The sequence below is a fragment of the Mobula hypostoma genome, chromosome 16 (genome assembly GCF_963921235.1).
Source record: "Mobula hypostoma chromosome 16, sMobHyp1.1, whole genome shotgun sequence".
Classification (NCBI taxonomy): domain Eukaryota; kingdom Metazoa; phylum Chordata; class Chondrichthyes; order Myliobatiformes; family Myliobatidae; genus Mobula; species Mobula hypostoma.
Window position 1 is genome coordinate 43110683 of NC_086112.1, and position 13231 is coordinate 43123913.

A 13231-nucleotide genomic window follows, 5' to 3' on the forward strand; every position below is an offset into this window, starting at 1 on the left:
AATCTTACCTGATGAACCTGTCGTAATTCTTTGAGGAGATTACACATAGGATATTTAAAGGGGATGCAGTGGATGTTGTATATTTGGATTTTCAGAAGGCCTTTGACAAGGTGCCACACATGAGGCTGCTTACCAAGTTAAGACCCCATGGTATTATAGAAAGTTACTGGCATGGTTAGAGCTTTGGCTGATATGTAGGAAGCAGCGAGTGGGAATAAAAGGATCTTTTCTGGTTGGCTATCAGTGACTAGTGGTGTTCTGCTGAGTCGGTGTTGGGACTGCTTCTGTTTATGCTGTATATCAATGATTTACATGATGGAATCGATGGTTTTGTTGCCAAGTTTGCAGGTAATACGGAAATTGGTAGAGGGGCAGGTAGTGTTGAGGAAACAAGTAGGCTGCAGAAGGATTTAGACATATTAGGAGAATGGGCAAGAGAGTAGCAAATGAAATACAATGTTGGAAAATGCATGGTCATGCACTTTGGTAGTAGAAATAAATGTGCAGACTATTTTCTAAATGGGGAGAAAATCCAAAAATCTGAGAAGCAAAGGGACTTGGAAGTCCTTGTGCAGAACATCCTAAAGGTCAACTTGCAGGTAGAGTTGGTGGTGAGGAAGGCAAATGCAATGTTAGCATTCATTTCATGAGATCTAGAATGCAAGAGCACAGATGAGATGCTGAGGCTTTAGAAGGCACTGGTGAGGCCTCATCTTGAGTATCGTGAACAGTTTTAGGCTCCTCATCTCAGAAAAGATGTGCTGGCATTGGAGAGAGTCCAGAGGAGGTTCACAAGGATGATTCTGGGAATGAAAGGGCTATTACATAAGGAATATTTGATGGCTCTGGGTCTATATTTGTTGGAATTTAGAAGGATGAAGGATGTTCTCATTGAAACCTTTCGAATGTTGAAAGGCCTAGACAGAGTGGATGTGGAAAGGGTACTTCTCATTGTGGGGAGTTTAGGACAAGAGGGCACAGCCTCGGGATAGAGTGGTGTCCATTTAAAACAGAGAAATGGAGAAAATCTTTAGCTGGGGGGGATGAAATTGTGGAATGTTTTACCACAGGCAGCTCTGGAGTCCAGGTTGTTGGGTGTATTTAAGGCAGAGCTTGATAGGTTCTTGATCAGATACAGCATCAAAGGTTATGGGAGAAGGTCGGGGATTGGGGCTGAGGCGGGGAGAAAGGATCAGCCATGATTGAATGGCAGAGCAGACTCGATGGGCTAAATGGCCTAATTCTACTCCCATGTCTTATGGTCTTATGATTGAAAATCTGGCTGAATGGTGACACAACAACAATCTCTCACTCAGTGTCAGCAAAACCAAAGGGCTGATTATTGACTTCAGAAAGAGGAAACTCAAGGTCCATGAGGCAGTTCTCATCAGTGGATCAGAGGTGGAGAGGGTCAGCAACTTGAAATACCTCGGTTATCATTTCAGAGGATCTGTCCTGAGCCCAGCAGGTAAATGCTAATATGAAGAAAACGTGGCAATGCCTCTACTTTTTAGAAGTTTGCGAAGATTCAGTATGTCATCTAGAACTTTGACAAACGTCTATAGATATATAGTGGAATGTTTATTGACTGGCTGCATCACAGTTTAGAATGGAAACACTAATGCCCTTGAACAGAAAAGCCCACACTAAGATATGGATATGGGCCAGTCCATCATGAACAAAGCCCTCCCCACCATTGAGCATATCTATATGAAGCATTGTCGCAGAAAAGTACCATCCAAACCATGCTTTCTTCTTGCCACTGCCATCAGGAAGAAAGTACAGGAGCCTCAGGACCCACATCACCAGGTTCAGGAACAGTTATAACCTTTCAACCAATAGGCTGTTGAAGTAGAGGTGATGGACTCACTTTCAAGGATTCTTCCTTTCATGTTCTTGTTATCTATCTATTTATTATTTCTTTTTTTCTAAAGTGAGAAGCTGGGAGGTGTAGTGGAAGAGGCAAAGAGCTGAAGAAGAAGGAATCTGATCAGAGGAGACAGTGGACCATGGGGTAAAGGGAAGGAGGAGGCACACTAGAGAGAGGTGATAGGCCAATGAGTAAAAGGAAAGGGGTAAGAGGGGAGCCAGAATGGGGAATGAAAAAAGGGAGAAGGGAGAGGAGGAAAAAATTATAGAAATTTGGATAAATTGATGGTCATATTGATGGTCAGGTTGGAGCCCACACAGACCAAATACAAGATGTTGCTCCTCCAGCCTGTGAGAGGCTGTGGAGGAACCCATGGACTGTCATGTTGAAACAAGAATAAGGTGTAGAATTGAAATAGCTGGCCTCTGGGAAAACCTGCCTTTTGTGGCGGATGGAGCAAACGTGCTTGATGAAGTGGTCTCCATTCTTAATTGGGTCTCCTCGATGTAGAGGAGGCCATAAGGGGAGCAATGGATACAATAGATGACCCCGATAGACTTACTGTTAATGTTACAATGCTTTGGGTATCCTTAGAATTTGAATGTTATTATGTAAATACAAAGGGAACCAGATGAGATTTAAAATAAGCACTGGTAATGAGAGGAGAAACCATTGAGGGAAGACTGCAGTGACGTTATTTCTTTTGAATCAAAAACCTGAATCAAGATTTGATTAAAGTGTAGAAAACTATAAATAGTCTAGAGCCAATAAACAGAATTATATATTTCCCTTAACAGAATTAAAGTAACCAATGGATATAGATTTAAAGAAAAACTGCAAATTCTGGAAATCTGAAATCAAAAAAAAAAGAAATTGAGGAAGCATCTGTGGAAAAAGAAACAGTAAACATTTATTGCTTTCCTTTATACGTATGCTTTTTGACTACAGAGTGTATTCTGGGTTTTCTGATTTTATTATGGGACTTGATCTTGGTAGAAGAATTAGTAGAGAGTTGAGCTGAGAGTTGTTTCATTCCATAAAACAAGTGGGAAGGATGGGAAATTTATTGCCTGAAAGCATTGTGGAAGCAGAGATCCTCATCATATTTATGAAGACCTGGACAACTATAGCCTCTGTGCAACACACACAAAATGCTGGAGGAACTCAGCAGGCCAGGCAGCTTCTATGGAAAGAAGTACAGTCGATGTTTTGGGCCGAAACCCTTCGGCAGGACTGATAGCCTATGTGGCCATGAACAAAGAGCTAGGAGGTTGGATTTGGTGGGCATAGGTGCTCTCAATGGATTGAATGACTTTTTTCTTTTTCAATTTAAAAAAATTTTTATATCTATGTTATCGATCACTTTTACCAAGCTCCTTCACATCCTCAGCCACTGAAACGTAAAATGGGAAGACCATTTTTATTAGGCTTCATTCAAACCATGAAAAAAATTGTTTCCTTGGAATATTCCACATATCATGTCTCTGAGGGCTTCTGTCGGTCAAAATTGGCCACGGATATTGTGTCCTACCTATCTACGTAGATATGCAAGCTTGGGCAGTACAATTTGGAGGGCAAGCTGTTGTCCATGTAGCAAGCTCCCCCTCTCCATGCATCTGATGAACCCAAAGGAGTGGCAGAGACTGATATAACTTGGTACCAGCAGCATTGCTGGAGTTGCCAGTCAGCATTGAACTCGATGTGGGGACTCACTGAGGGACTCCAGCTCTGTATTTTTCCCTTGGGGTTTACTCCTGAGGCCTTCCCCATGAGCGGGTTTAGTCACAAGGCAGTGGAGATTTGAGATCAGAGTATTCCTTCTCTTAGATAAGCTGCCAACCATGGCTGACAAACCCCATCTGCCCCATCATGTCTCTAATTCATAGGAAAATGTTGGACGCTATTTTCAACAGATGTTGCTCATCAATATTAAGACATGTTTCTTGACAATGACATAATGTGAGCCAGTAGTTTCCAAAGAACCAGCTTGCTCTTCATCTGTTCTGAGTCAATCAGGGGCAAAAGAGTTGACCAGCACAAAAGGATTGCACAGATTCTTGAAGGCTCAAACCTTTAGATTAAGAGAGAGGCTAGGTTTGCGATGCATTGTATTTAACATTCAAGGATTTTGACATCGCTTTTTTGTCGCTAGACCAATCAGTGGGTTTTAGTTTGAGCTGTGGGTGGGCTGTTGAGGCAATAAGAGGAGACATGAAATATTTCTTCATCAACTAGTAGAAGCACAGAATTCAGATCTGCTGAAAGCAACTGACAATTGTAAATATGAGATTAACTACCAAAGATCTATTATTGTCATAAGAGATATCCTTATGAAGATATGGATGGAGGAAATTAAATGGGAGAATGAGCATCATGGAAGCAGCAGCCTTTGCAATAGTCAGTTCACTAGTTCAGTCTCCTGAAGTTTCCAGGCAACCACCAGGATGGGAGCACATCAGTAACAAGACTGATAGCTTAAGGCATATATTAGGGTCAAAACAGCAAAAGGCAGTGAAAATTAGCATGTCAAAATTAGTTTGAAATTGATGAGGATAACACAGTGGAGGAGTGCAGATATTTTGAAGAGTCATCAATTTATGGTCTATGGAGTAATAAACAACCAAGATTGAGGAATAACTTGAAAACAAAAATAATGCAAAAAGAAATGATTATTGGGAATCAGTATAAGAGAGTAAGCAGAGATAATCAGTTAATTGTAAAATGTGCACAGCAGAACGATGAATGATAAAATTTCTGATATAGAGCAAAGAGCTCAACCAAGAGTAAATTGAAATCATCGTGTCTTGGAGTAACAAAATTTACCAGTACATGTACTAAAGCTGGGATAGAGTCAGAGGTGGACACAAGTGATTTGAGGCTCACAACTCGTCTTGATTAAAACACAAGTTTAGCTTCCTACAGCTGTCTTGGAGAGCAATGGATCCAATGGTTGGTGAATATATTTGTTCAGTGGTTTGAGATGATGATTATTGCTTTCTCGGTGTTTAGTTAGAAGGAAATTTCTTCCTGCAGTACTGGACATCAGGCAAACTCTCCATCAATTTATAAACAATGGAAGGGTCAGGAAAAGAACTGAGAAGTGAAGAAACTGTAATTTTAATATATATTCAGTGACAGAGCAGGTTCAATGGGCTTACTGATATGCAGTTGTGTAACATTAACAGTGACTGTCATAACTTAATGTTGAGTATTTTATAAAATACTGGACTCAGTGGATATAGAAATAATATTTTGTCCTTGATAATAGCCATGAAGCCGGAATTGAACAGGGGTGAGAGGATCCAGGATATTGGATGTTCTGGTTTCCTGGTAAACTTTGCAGATATCAGAGAGGATTGGATAAATGGAGGTATGGAGAATGTTGGATACTGGAAACTATTTAAAATAGGTTCTGGATTCAGGAGAGGACAATTTTTGAGAAAAGTTCTACTGAAGGGATAAGATCAAACATTGTGGAATGATTCAACGTTTCGAGGGAGTATGTCATTTTGAGGGGCTTATCAGGAGGACAGTAGACAGAATAATAAGGGTGGATATCAGGATGCAAATAGATTACAGGGCATGTTCTATTCCAGGAGAGCATAGGATATTGCGAAAGAATGGACATTGGAGAGAAGAACAAGAAGTGGATGCAAAAACTCCGATATTGTAGATTTTTTATTGTAGAATGATGAATTGTTCAGTCTGATTGTGAGGTAGTTTGCAGGTAAAGCTCAAGGGACATGGAGTGTTGAGATGGGAAATTCTGAAGAGCTCCCACTCCTTCTGGCATTCAAGCTGTACTGGTAAAAGATCTTCCATTTATCTCTCCTTCCTCTGAGCAACTTCCCAGTTTGCTGAGACCCAAACAGCCAGGCAGGCTAATAATTTATGTTGAGACAAAATATGGTTTTTGACTCCAGGACTCTAAGAAATTGAAAAAATAATATTGTTCTTTGTTGCCTAGTGACATCTTGTCTATAAAGTCAAAAGAATACTGAAGCAAAGTATTCATTAAGGACCTCCCTTAGCTGGAGTCAGAGGAGGTGGGGAAAATCCGCAATAGTCCTTCAGTATTCACCAGAGAGTGGGACCTTGACGAATATGAGGACAGCGTCAACCAGACTGGGATGCTGGAACATATCAACAATAAGAAAATGGATGTACTAGAGCTCTTGAAAAAACATTGGGATAGATAAGTCCCGGGCTGGACAGGATATATCCCTGGTTACTATGGGAGTCAAAGGAAGAGATTGTTGTGCCTTTGGTGATGATCTTCATGTCCTCACTGGGGACAGGAGTAATACCAGATGTTCAAGGGTGACAAATGTAATTCCTTTGTTCAAGAAAGGTAATTGGGATAACCCTGGGAATTACAGACCAGTGTGTATTAGGTCAAAGTGGGCAAACTATTGGAGAGGATTCTTAGAGACAATACTTATGAACATCTGGAGAAGCTTAGTCTGATTAGGAATAGTCAGCACGACTTTGTGAGGAGCAGATTGTGCGTCATGATCCTGACTGAATTCTTTGAGGAAGAGACAAAGCAAATACGATGAAAAGAAAGCAGTGGATGTGGTTTATATAGATTTTAGTAAGGTGTTTGATGAGATTCCTCATGGTAGGCTCATTTAGAAAGTCAGGAGGCACGGGATCCAGGGAAACGTGGCTGTGTTGATTCAGAATTCACTTGCCCACAGAAAGCAGAGGCCAGTTGTTGATGGAACTTATTCTACCTGATGGTCTGTTACAAGTGACATTCAGCAAATATCTTTTCTGCAACCCCTGCTCTTTGTGATTTTTTTTTATAAATAACTTGGATGAGGAAGTTAGTAAGTTCACAGATGACAATAAAGTTTGTGGTGTTGTGGATAGTGTAGAAGATTGTCGTAGGTTACAACAGGACATTGACAGGACGCAGAGCTAGGCTGAGAAGTGGCAGATGGAGTTCTATCTGGAAAATCGTGAAGTGAAACACTTTTTAAGTTTGAACTTGAAAGCAGATTACAGTGTTAAAGAGAGGATTCTCAGCAGTGTAGAGGAACAGGCAGATCTTGGTGTCCACATCCATAGCACCCTCAAAGTTGTCACACAAATTGATAGGGTGGTTAAGAGAGTGCATGGTGTGTTGGCCTTCCTTAGTTGGAAGACTGAGTTCAAGAGCCACGAGCCACTAGGCTACACTTAGAATATTGTGCTTGGTTCTGGTTGCCTCATCAGACAACAAATGTGGAAGCTTCAGAAGGATGCAGAGGAGGTTTAGCAGGATTCTGCCTAGATTGGAGAATATGTTTTATGAGGATAGACTGAGCAACCTGGGGGTTTTCCTTTGGAGTGAAGGAGAATGAGAGGCAACTTGATAGAAATGTGTAGGATGATAAGAGACATAGATAGAGTGGTTAGCTAAAGACTTTTTTGCAGGGCAGAAATGGCTAATATGAGGGGGCCTAATTTTAAGGTGATAGGAGGAAAGTATAGGGGCAATATCAGAGGTAATTTTTTTTACATGGAGACTAGTAGGTGCCTGGAGTGTGGTAGTAGACACAGATAATCAGGGACATTCATGCGACTCTTAGGTAGGCAGGTGGACAAAAGGAACATGGATGGTTATGTGGGAGGGAAGGGTTAGATTGATCCTGAAGTAGATTAGAAGGCTGGCACAACATCATGGAACAAAGGACCTGTACTGTGCTGACTTTTCTATGTTGTATGTTTATTTTCTGAGTTACAGCACAGAGTAGACCTTTCCAGTTCTACCACCCAGCAGTCCCCGACTTAATCCCAGCCTAATCTCATGCTCTAAGTCTAAACGTTAGGTAGCAAAGGTGCCATTTGACTAGCTTTACTGTTGTTTGCTGATAGGATGTAATTCATAGAGCTTTTTTGACTTAGTAGCTTACACCAAGGTATTCTGCATGTGAATGGCCAGAACGATCCTGAGCGTGATGCTGCCTGTGGTGCTAGCACAATCTCTAGCACCAATGCTGATGCTGAAACTGGCACTGGAACTGGAGGTGTCATCCACATTGATATTGACTCAGGCTTTTAGAAATGTGCAGGCCATTAGACACAATTTGCTGCAGGGAGGATGAAATATAAGAAAGCAAGTCAGAAAATTAGCTTTATCAACCAAGTCGACCCAGTAAAGCTGTACAGCACTATACATTGTATACATTTGTACTATAAGCTGAAGATTGCCTTCACGGAAATCAATTATTCTCAACATTTATTTGTTTGCTTGGTTTACTGTGAAACTGGTACCAAGCTATGATTCAGTTGTGTTTCCAGAGAACTGAAGAAAAATACAAGACGAAAGAATGGATCACCTGAGAATGTTACCTCATACAGTAGATAAAGGGTAATTTGTGTCGACACCAAAAAAGTAAGATGCACAGAGTGGTCAGGAGAATGACTGACTTCACAGAAGTAGAAGATGTAACAGAGGGTTTTACTATTTCATCTTTTTCCTTTGTTGCTTATTCTTTTGTTTGTTACTCTTTAGCTACACCATAGTCTATGGGGATCAGTACACCCTAGCCAAATTTGGATGGATTCCCAAATGAAGTAGAAGAAGCAACTCTTTGAGGCAGCGGTTAACTCTGTATACCTGACGCTTCTTTACAAGGCTTTCCCTTATCTTGGTTGCAGTTTCTCCTCAAAGGAAAATTGAGTTAATTTCACTGATGCTCGTTGAAGAAATATTTAACAAGTGTGGTAGTTTCTTGTCAATGTTACTTTTTAATTCATCTGATATCAATTTGTATTGCAGTTTCCAGTACAATGAATTGCGTTTAGATGTTAGTCACGGTTGCAAACACAGCTGATAGTTTGTGCATGGCTAAATCTCACTCAAGTCATCAAATTAATCTAAAAAATGTTGGTTAAGGATAATTATTAGACAAGATATTAGGATAACTTCCATGCCCTTCTTTGAATAGTGCCCTCAAAATTTATTGACCAATTGAAGGACATATAGAGCTTCAGTTTAGAATCCCCCCCCCCCACAAAAAAAACCTCTCATTTAGCACTTTGATTTTGCTTAGAGTTGTTTACTTCTAGCTATCAGACTTTATATTTATCCTCAAGTTGATAGTAAAAGATCTGTTCTGCATCATGGAGCCGGTGCAAGAAACAAAAGAATTCTAAGTAATTTTCTCGTGAGCATAGATACGAAGAACCTACTTGGTGAGTCAAAGAAACTTTATGTGTGATTCTTTTCCTCACTTAAGAAAGAAAAAGATTGGCTAGAAATCATTAATGCTAAGTAAAATATGCAAAATATGGTGCAGGGCAGGTATTTCCAAAATAACTGCTCATCCTCTTTGTTTCATTCTTCTATAATTTGAAATTTCATGCTATCTACTGAGCTATGTACAAAAAACTTGATGCTTACTTCTTGGCATCATCCAGTTTGTAGATAAGATAGTACTCATCTACATATTTACATTTCATTCTCAATGTGAACTTGACGAGTTCTTCAATCATATGCAATCACAAATTTTCAAATCAGGAATTCTTGTGTCAGCGCATCACGGAGCTGCGTTTCAAATTGTCAGGATTAAATAGGAAATTTTAATTATTATATTGTAATTACAATTAATTTCAATTACTGTATTTCCAAAAAGACAGTATTTTCTATGACTTTAACCATACTGTAGGGTTAATTCTTGTCTTGAAGAATCAACAGAAAGAAGTTACATAGATATGAGGGAAGGTGGTATATTGTTGAGCAAAAGAATATAGGTTAACAATTTTGTTTAAAAGTTACCATCCATCCTACATGTTATTTCATAAATACTAATTTAGCTTTCTTGGACCTCTAGGTCCCATGGACCTGATGCTGTGTTCCTTAGTGATGGCCAGTGCAACAGAATGGCAGAGTTGACCCAGTCACGGATGCTACATATTGCCATGCAGATAGCTGCAGGGATGGTGTACCTCGCATCGCAACACTTTGTTCACCGTGACTTGGCAACTAGGAATTGCCTGGTGGGGGAAAACTTGCTGGTGAAGATCGGAGATTTTGGCATGTCTCGGGACGTGTACAGCACAGACTACTATAGGGTAAGTGAAAATTGTTTCACATCTACAATAGTTCAATTATTCTTTAATCTGTGAAATTATATCAACAATATAAATAGATTATTTAACAGGAGGTATTCCAGCGCAGTGAATCACTACTGTAGTTCATATAAACTCTTCTCGGACTTCCAGCCGGGTACGTGTCAGTTTTAAACAATGAATTATAATTACAACGGTAATTCATTAGCATCATTCTTACTGTAGTAAGAACAATGTATGTGATATGCTGTGAAGACCAGAACATGGAGGTAGGTTGCCAAGCTAGCGTAGTGGTTAGCGTGATGCTGTTACAGTTCTTGGCATTCCGGAATTCAGAGTTCAATTCCGGCGCCATTCTGTAAGGAATCTCTGTACATCCTCCCCATGGAATGCATAGATTTTCCTTGGGTGCTCCAGATTCCTCCCACAGTCCAAAGATGTACTGAGTAGGTTAATTGGTCATTGTAAGTTGCCCCATGATTAGGTTAGGATTAATCAGGTTTGTCAGGGGTTGCTGGGGCGATGTCGCTCGAAGGGCTTCAAGGGCCTACTCAATGCTGTATCGCTAAATAAATGAATAATTTAAATCTAGTGCCAGGCCATTCAGAGATGCCATTGGGAAGCTCTACTATACACAAAGGGTTGTGGAAATCTGGAATTCTCAATACATTTTTGATGAAAGCTTAACAGAAATAAATGTCCAAGTATTGTAGAACCAGACAGGAGACAGCTATGATACATTTCAGTTTGATTTTCTCTTGTCTGTTCATATAGCAGAACATTCATTATAACTAACTTACCATGCTGGAGCTTGTTATACAAGTCAAAGGTGAATGCCGCGTGAATGGCTATGGTAGCTTGTGTGACTTCACCACACCTGGCCTGAAATAACTGATAGGTCATCTACGAATTAATTTCTTCTTGTAATTCCTCTAGATCAGTGACAGATAACCAATCTGACTTTTTTGGATGGAAATTCAGAACTGTGTTTCTAGATCATAGCTACTATAAAGTTTTTTTTTAAAATGTATCTATTAACCAGTCAGATAATTCATCTGGATATATATTGTTTAATGTAGAGTGCACTGAAATACTCAAGCTAAATCCTTAATGTTCACCTGAGATATTTTCAAATTCCAAGTTCAAAGTTCAAAATAAAATTTATTATCAGAGTACATACATGTCACCAATACAACTCTGAGATTCTTTTTCTTGCTCGCATACTTAGCAAATCTACAGAACAGTAACTGTAAACAGGATCTATGGAAAACAAATTGTGCAAATGTAGATATAAATAAATAGCATTAAATAACAAGAGCATGAAATAAAAGTCCTTAAAGTGAGATCATCGGTTATGGGAACTCCAGAAATAGAATGAGTGTAGCTAAACCCTTTTGTTCAAGAGCCTGATGGTTGAGGGACAGTAACAGTTCTTGAAGCTGGTGGTGTGAGTCCTGAAGCACTTGTTCCTTCTACCTGATGGCAGTGGTGAGAAAAGAACATGGCCTAGGTGGTGAGGATCTTTGATGATGGATGCAGCGCTTCTATGGCAACATTTCACGTTGGATGTACTCAATGGTTGGGATGGCTTTATCTGTGATATACTGGGCTGAATGCACTACCTTTTGTAGAATTTTCTGCTCAAAGAACTTGATATTCCCATATCAGGCCATAATGCAGCCAGTCAGCACACTTTCCACTACATATTTATAAAGGTTTGTCGAGGTTTTTGATGTCATGCCGAATCTCCACAGACTGAGGAAGATGAGGTGCTGTTGTGCTTTTTTTGCAATTACATTCTTATGATGTGTCCAGGACAGGTCCTCTGTGACTGTGACACCCAGGAATTTAAAGTTACTGACCCTCTCCGCCTCTGATGATCACTGGCTCATGGACCTCTGGTTACCCTCTCTTGAAGTCTATCATCAGCTCCTTGGCCTTGTTGACATTGAATGAGAGGTTGTTGTTATGACACCACTCAGCTAAATTTTCAATTTCCCTCTTTGATATGGCCCACAAAGTGGCTGCTGCATTCAATTCCTCATTATTCTAGTTTAGTGGGATATAGTTTTTCTAGATTAGTAGGAGTCTTCCCATACAGAACAAAAAATACAAATATTCTTCTCTCTTTACCCAAATGATGACTGTGAGATTCCTGTTTCTGGGAGTTAATTTCTGCACTTTGCTGGTCGTGTGAGATGGCCAAACCTAGCATTGCAAATAAAAAATGCCGCCAGTGCTGGAAATTTGAACTGGAAACAAAAGTGCTGGATAAACCCAAGAGATTCTGCAGAAGCTGGAAATTCAGAGCAACACACAAAAAAGCGCAGGAGGAGCTCAGCAAGTCGGGCAGCATCTATAGAGCAGAATAAAGAGTTGATGTTTCAGTCTGAGACCCTTCATCATCAGGACTGGAAAGGAAGGGGGAAGAAGCCAGATAAGAAGGTGTGGTGAGGGGATAGAGTACAAGCTGGCAGGTGATAGGTGAAACCAGGTGAAGGGGAAGGTAGGTGGGTGGAGGAGGGGGGTGAATTGAAAAGATAGAAGTAAGAGGTGGAAGAGGTAAAGGTGAAGAAGAAGGAATCTGATAGGGAAGTATAGAGGACCATGGGAAAAAGGGAAGGAGAGAAGGAACCAGACAGATTTGGTAGGCAGATGAGGAGAAAAGAAGTGGCAAGAGTGGGGAATGGATAAAGAGAGAAGGAGGAGGGGGAGAAATGATCAGAAATTAGAGGAATCAATGTTCATGCCATCAAGTTGAAGGCTACCCAGATGGAACATGCGGTACTGCTCCTTCAATCTGATGGTCGCCTCATCATGGTCACAGATGAGGCCATGGACCGACATGTCAGAATAGTAACGGTAAGCAGAATTAGAATGGTTGAAATCCCTTCTTTTGCAGTGGATGGAGCGAAGGTGTTTGATGAAGTGGTCCACCCAGTATACGCTCTGTCTCCCCAATCTAGAGGAGGCCGCACCAGGAGAACTGGATAAAGTAGATTGTCACAACAGAAAAGTGCTGGAAATAGGTGGTATCTGGGCAGAGAGAACAAGAGTTGACACTTCAACTTGACGTTCAACCAGTTTCAACATTTCTCACTTCAATTAATGCATGAAAAATCATTAAACAGATTGAAAAGAAAGATAAAAATTGAAAACAGAATGAAATTGCCAGGTATAAACAGTATCAGAATAGAAATCAGCAAGATTAATATTTTGGAATAAATCCATAATCATAACACAATCATCAATCAGAATTGGCCACATCCTTGCCTTCTATGTATCCAGTAAGATCCATAA

General features: G+C 40.2%; 1 protein-coding gene across 1 annotated transcript in view; it reads left to right on the top strand.

The window, feature by feature from the left end:
* Window positions 1-13231, top strand: part of ntrk2a (neurotrophic tyrosine kinase, receptor, type 2a) — a 308857-nt gene that overhangs the window by 181143 nt on the left and 114483 nt on the right. The window contains exon 15 of the mRNA XM_063068820.1: window positions 9694-9934. Within this exon, the coding sequence (XP_062924890.1) occupies window positions 9694-9934 (241 nt within the window). The remainder of the gene's footprint in view (window positions 1-9693; window positions 9935-13231) is intronic.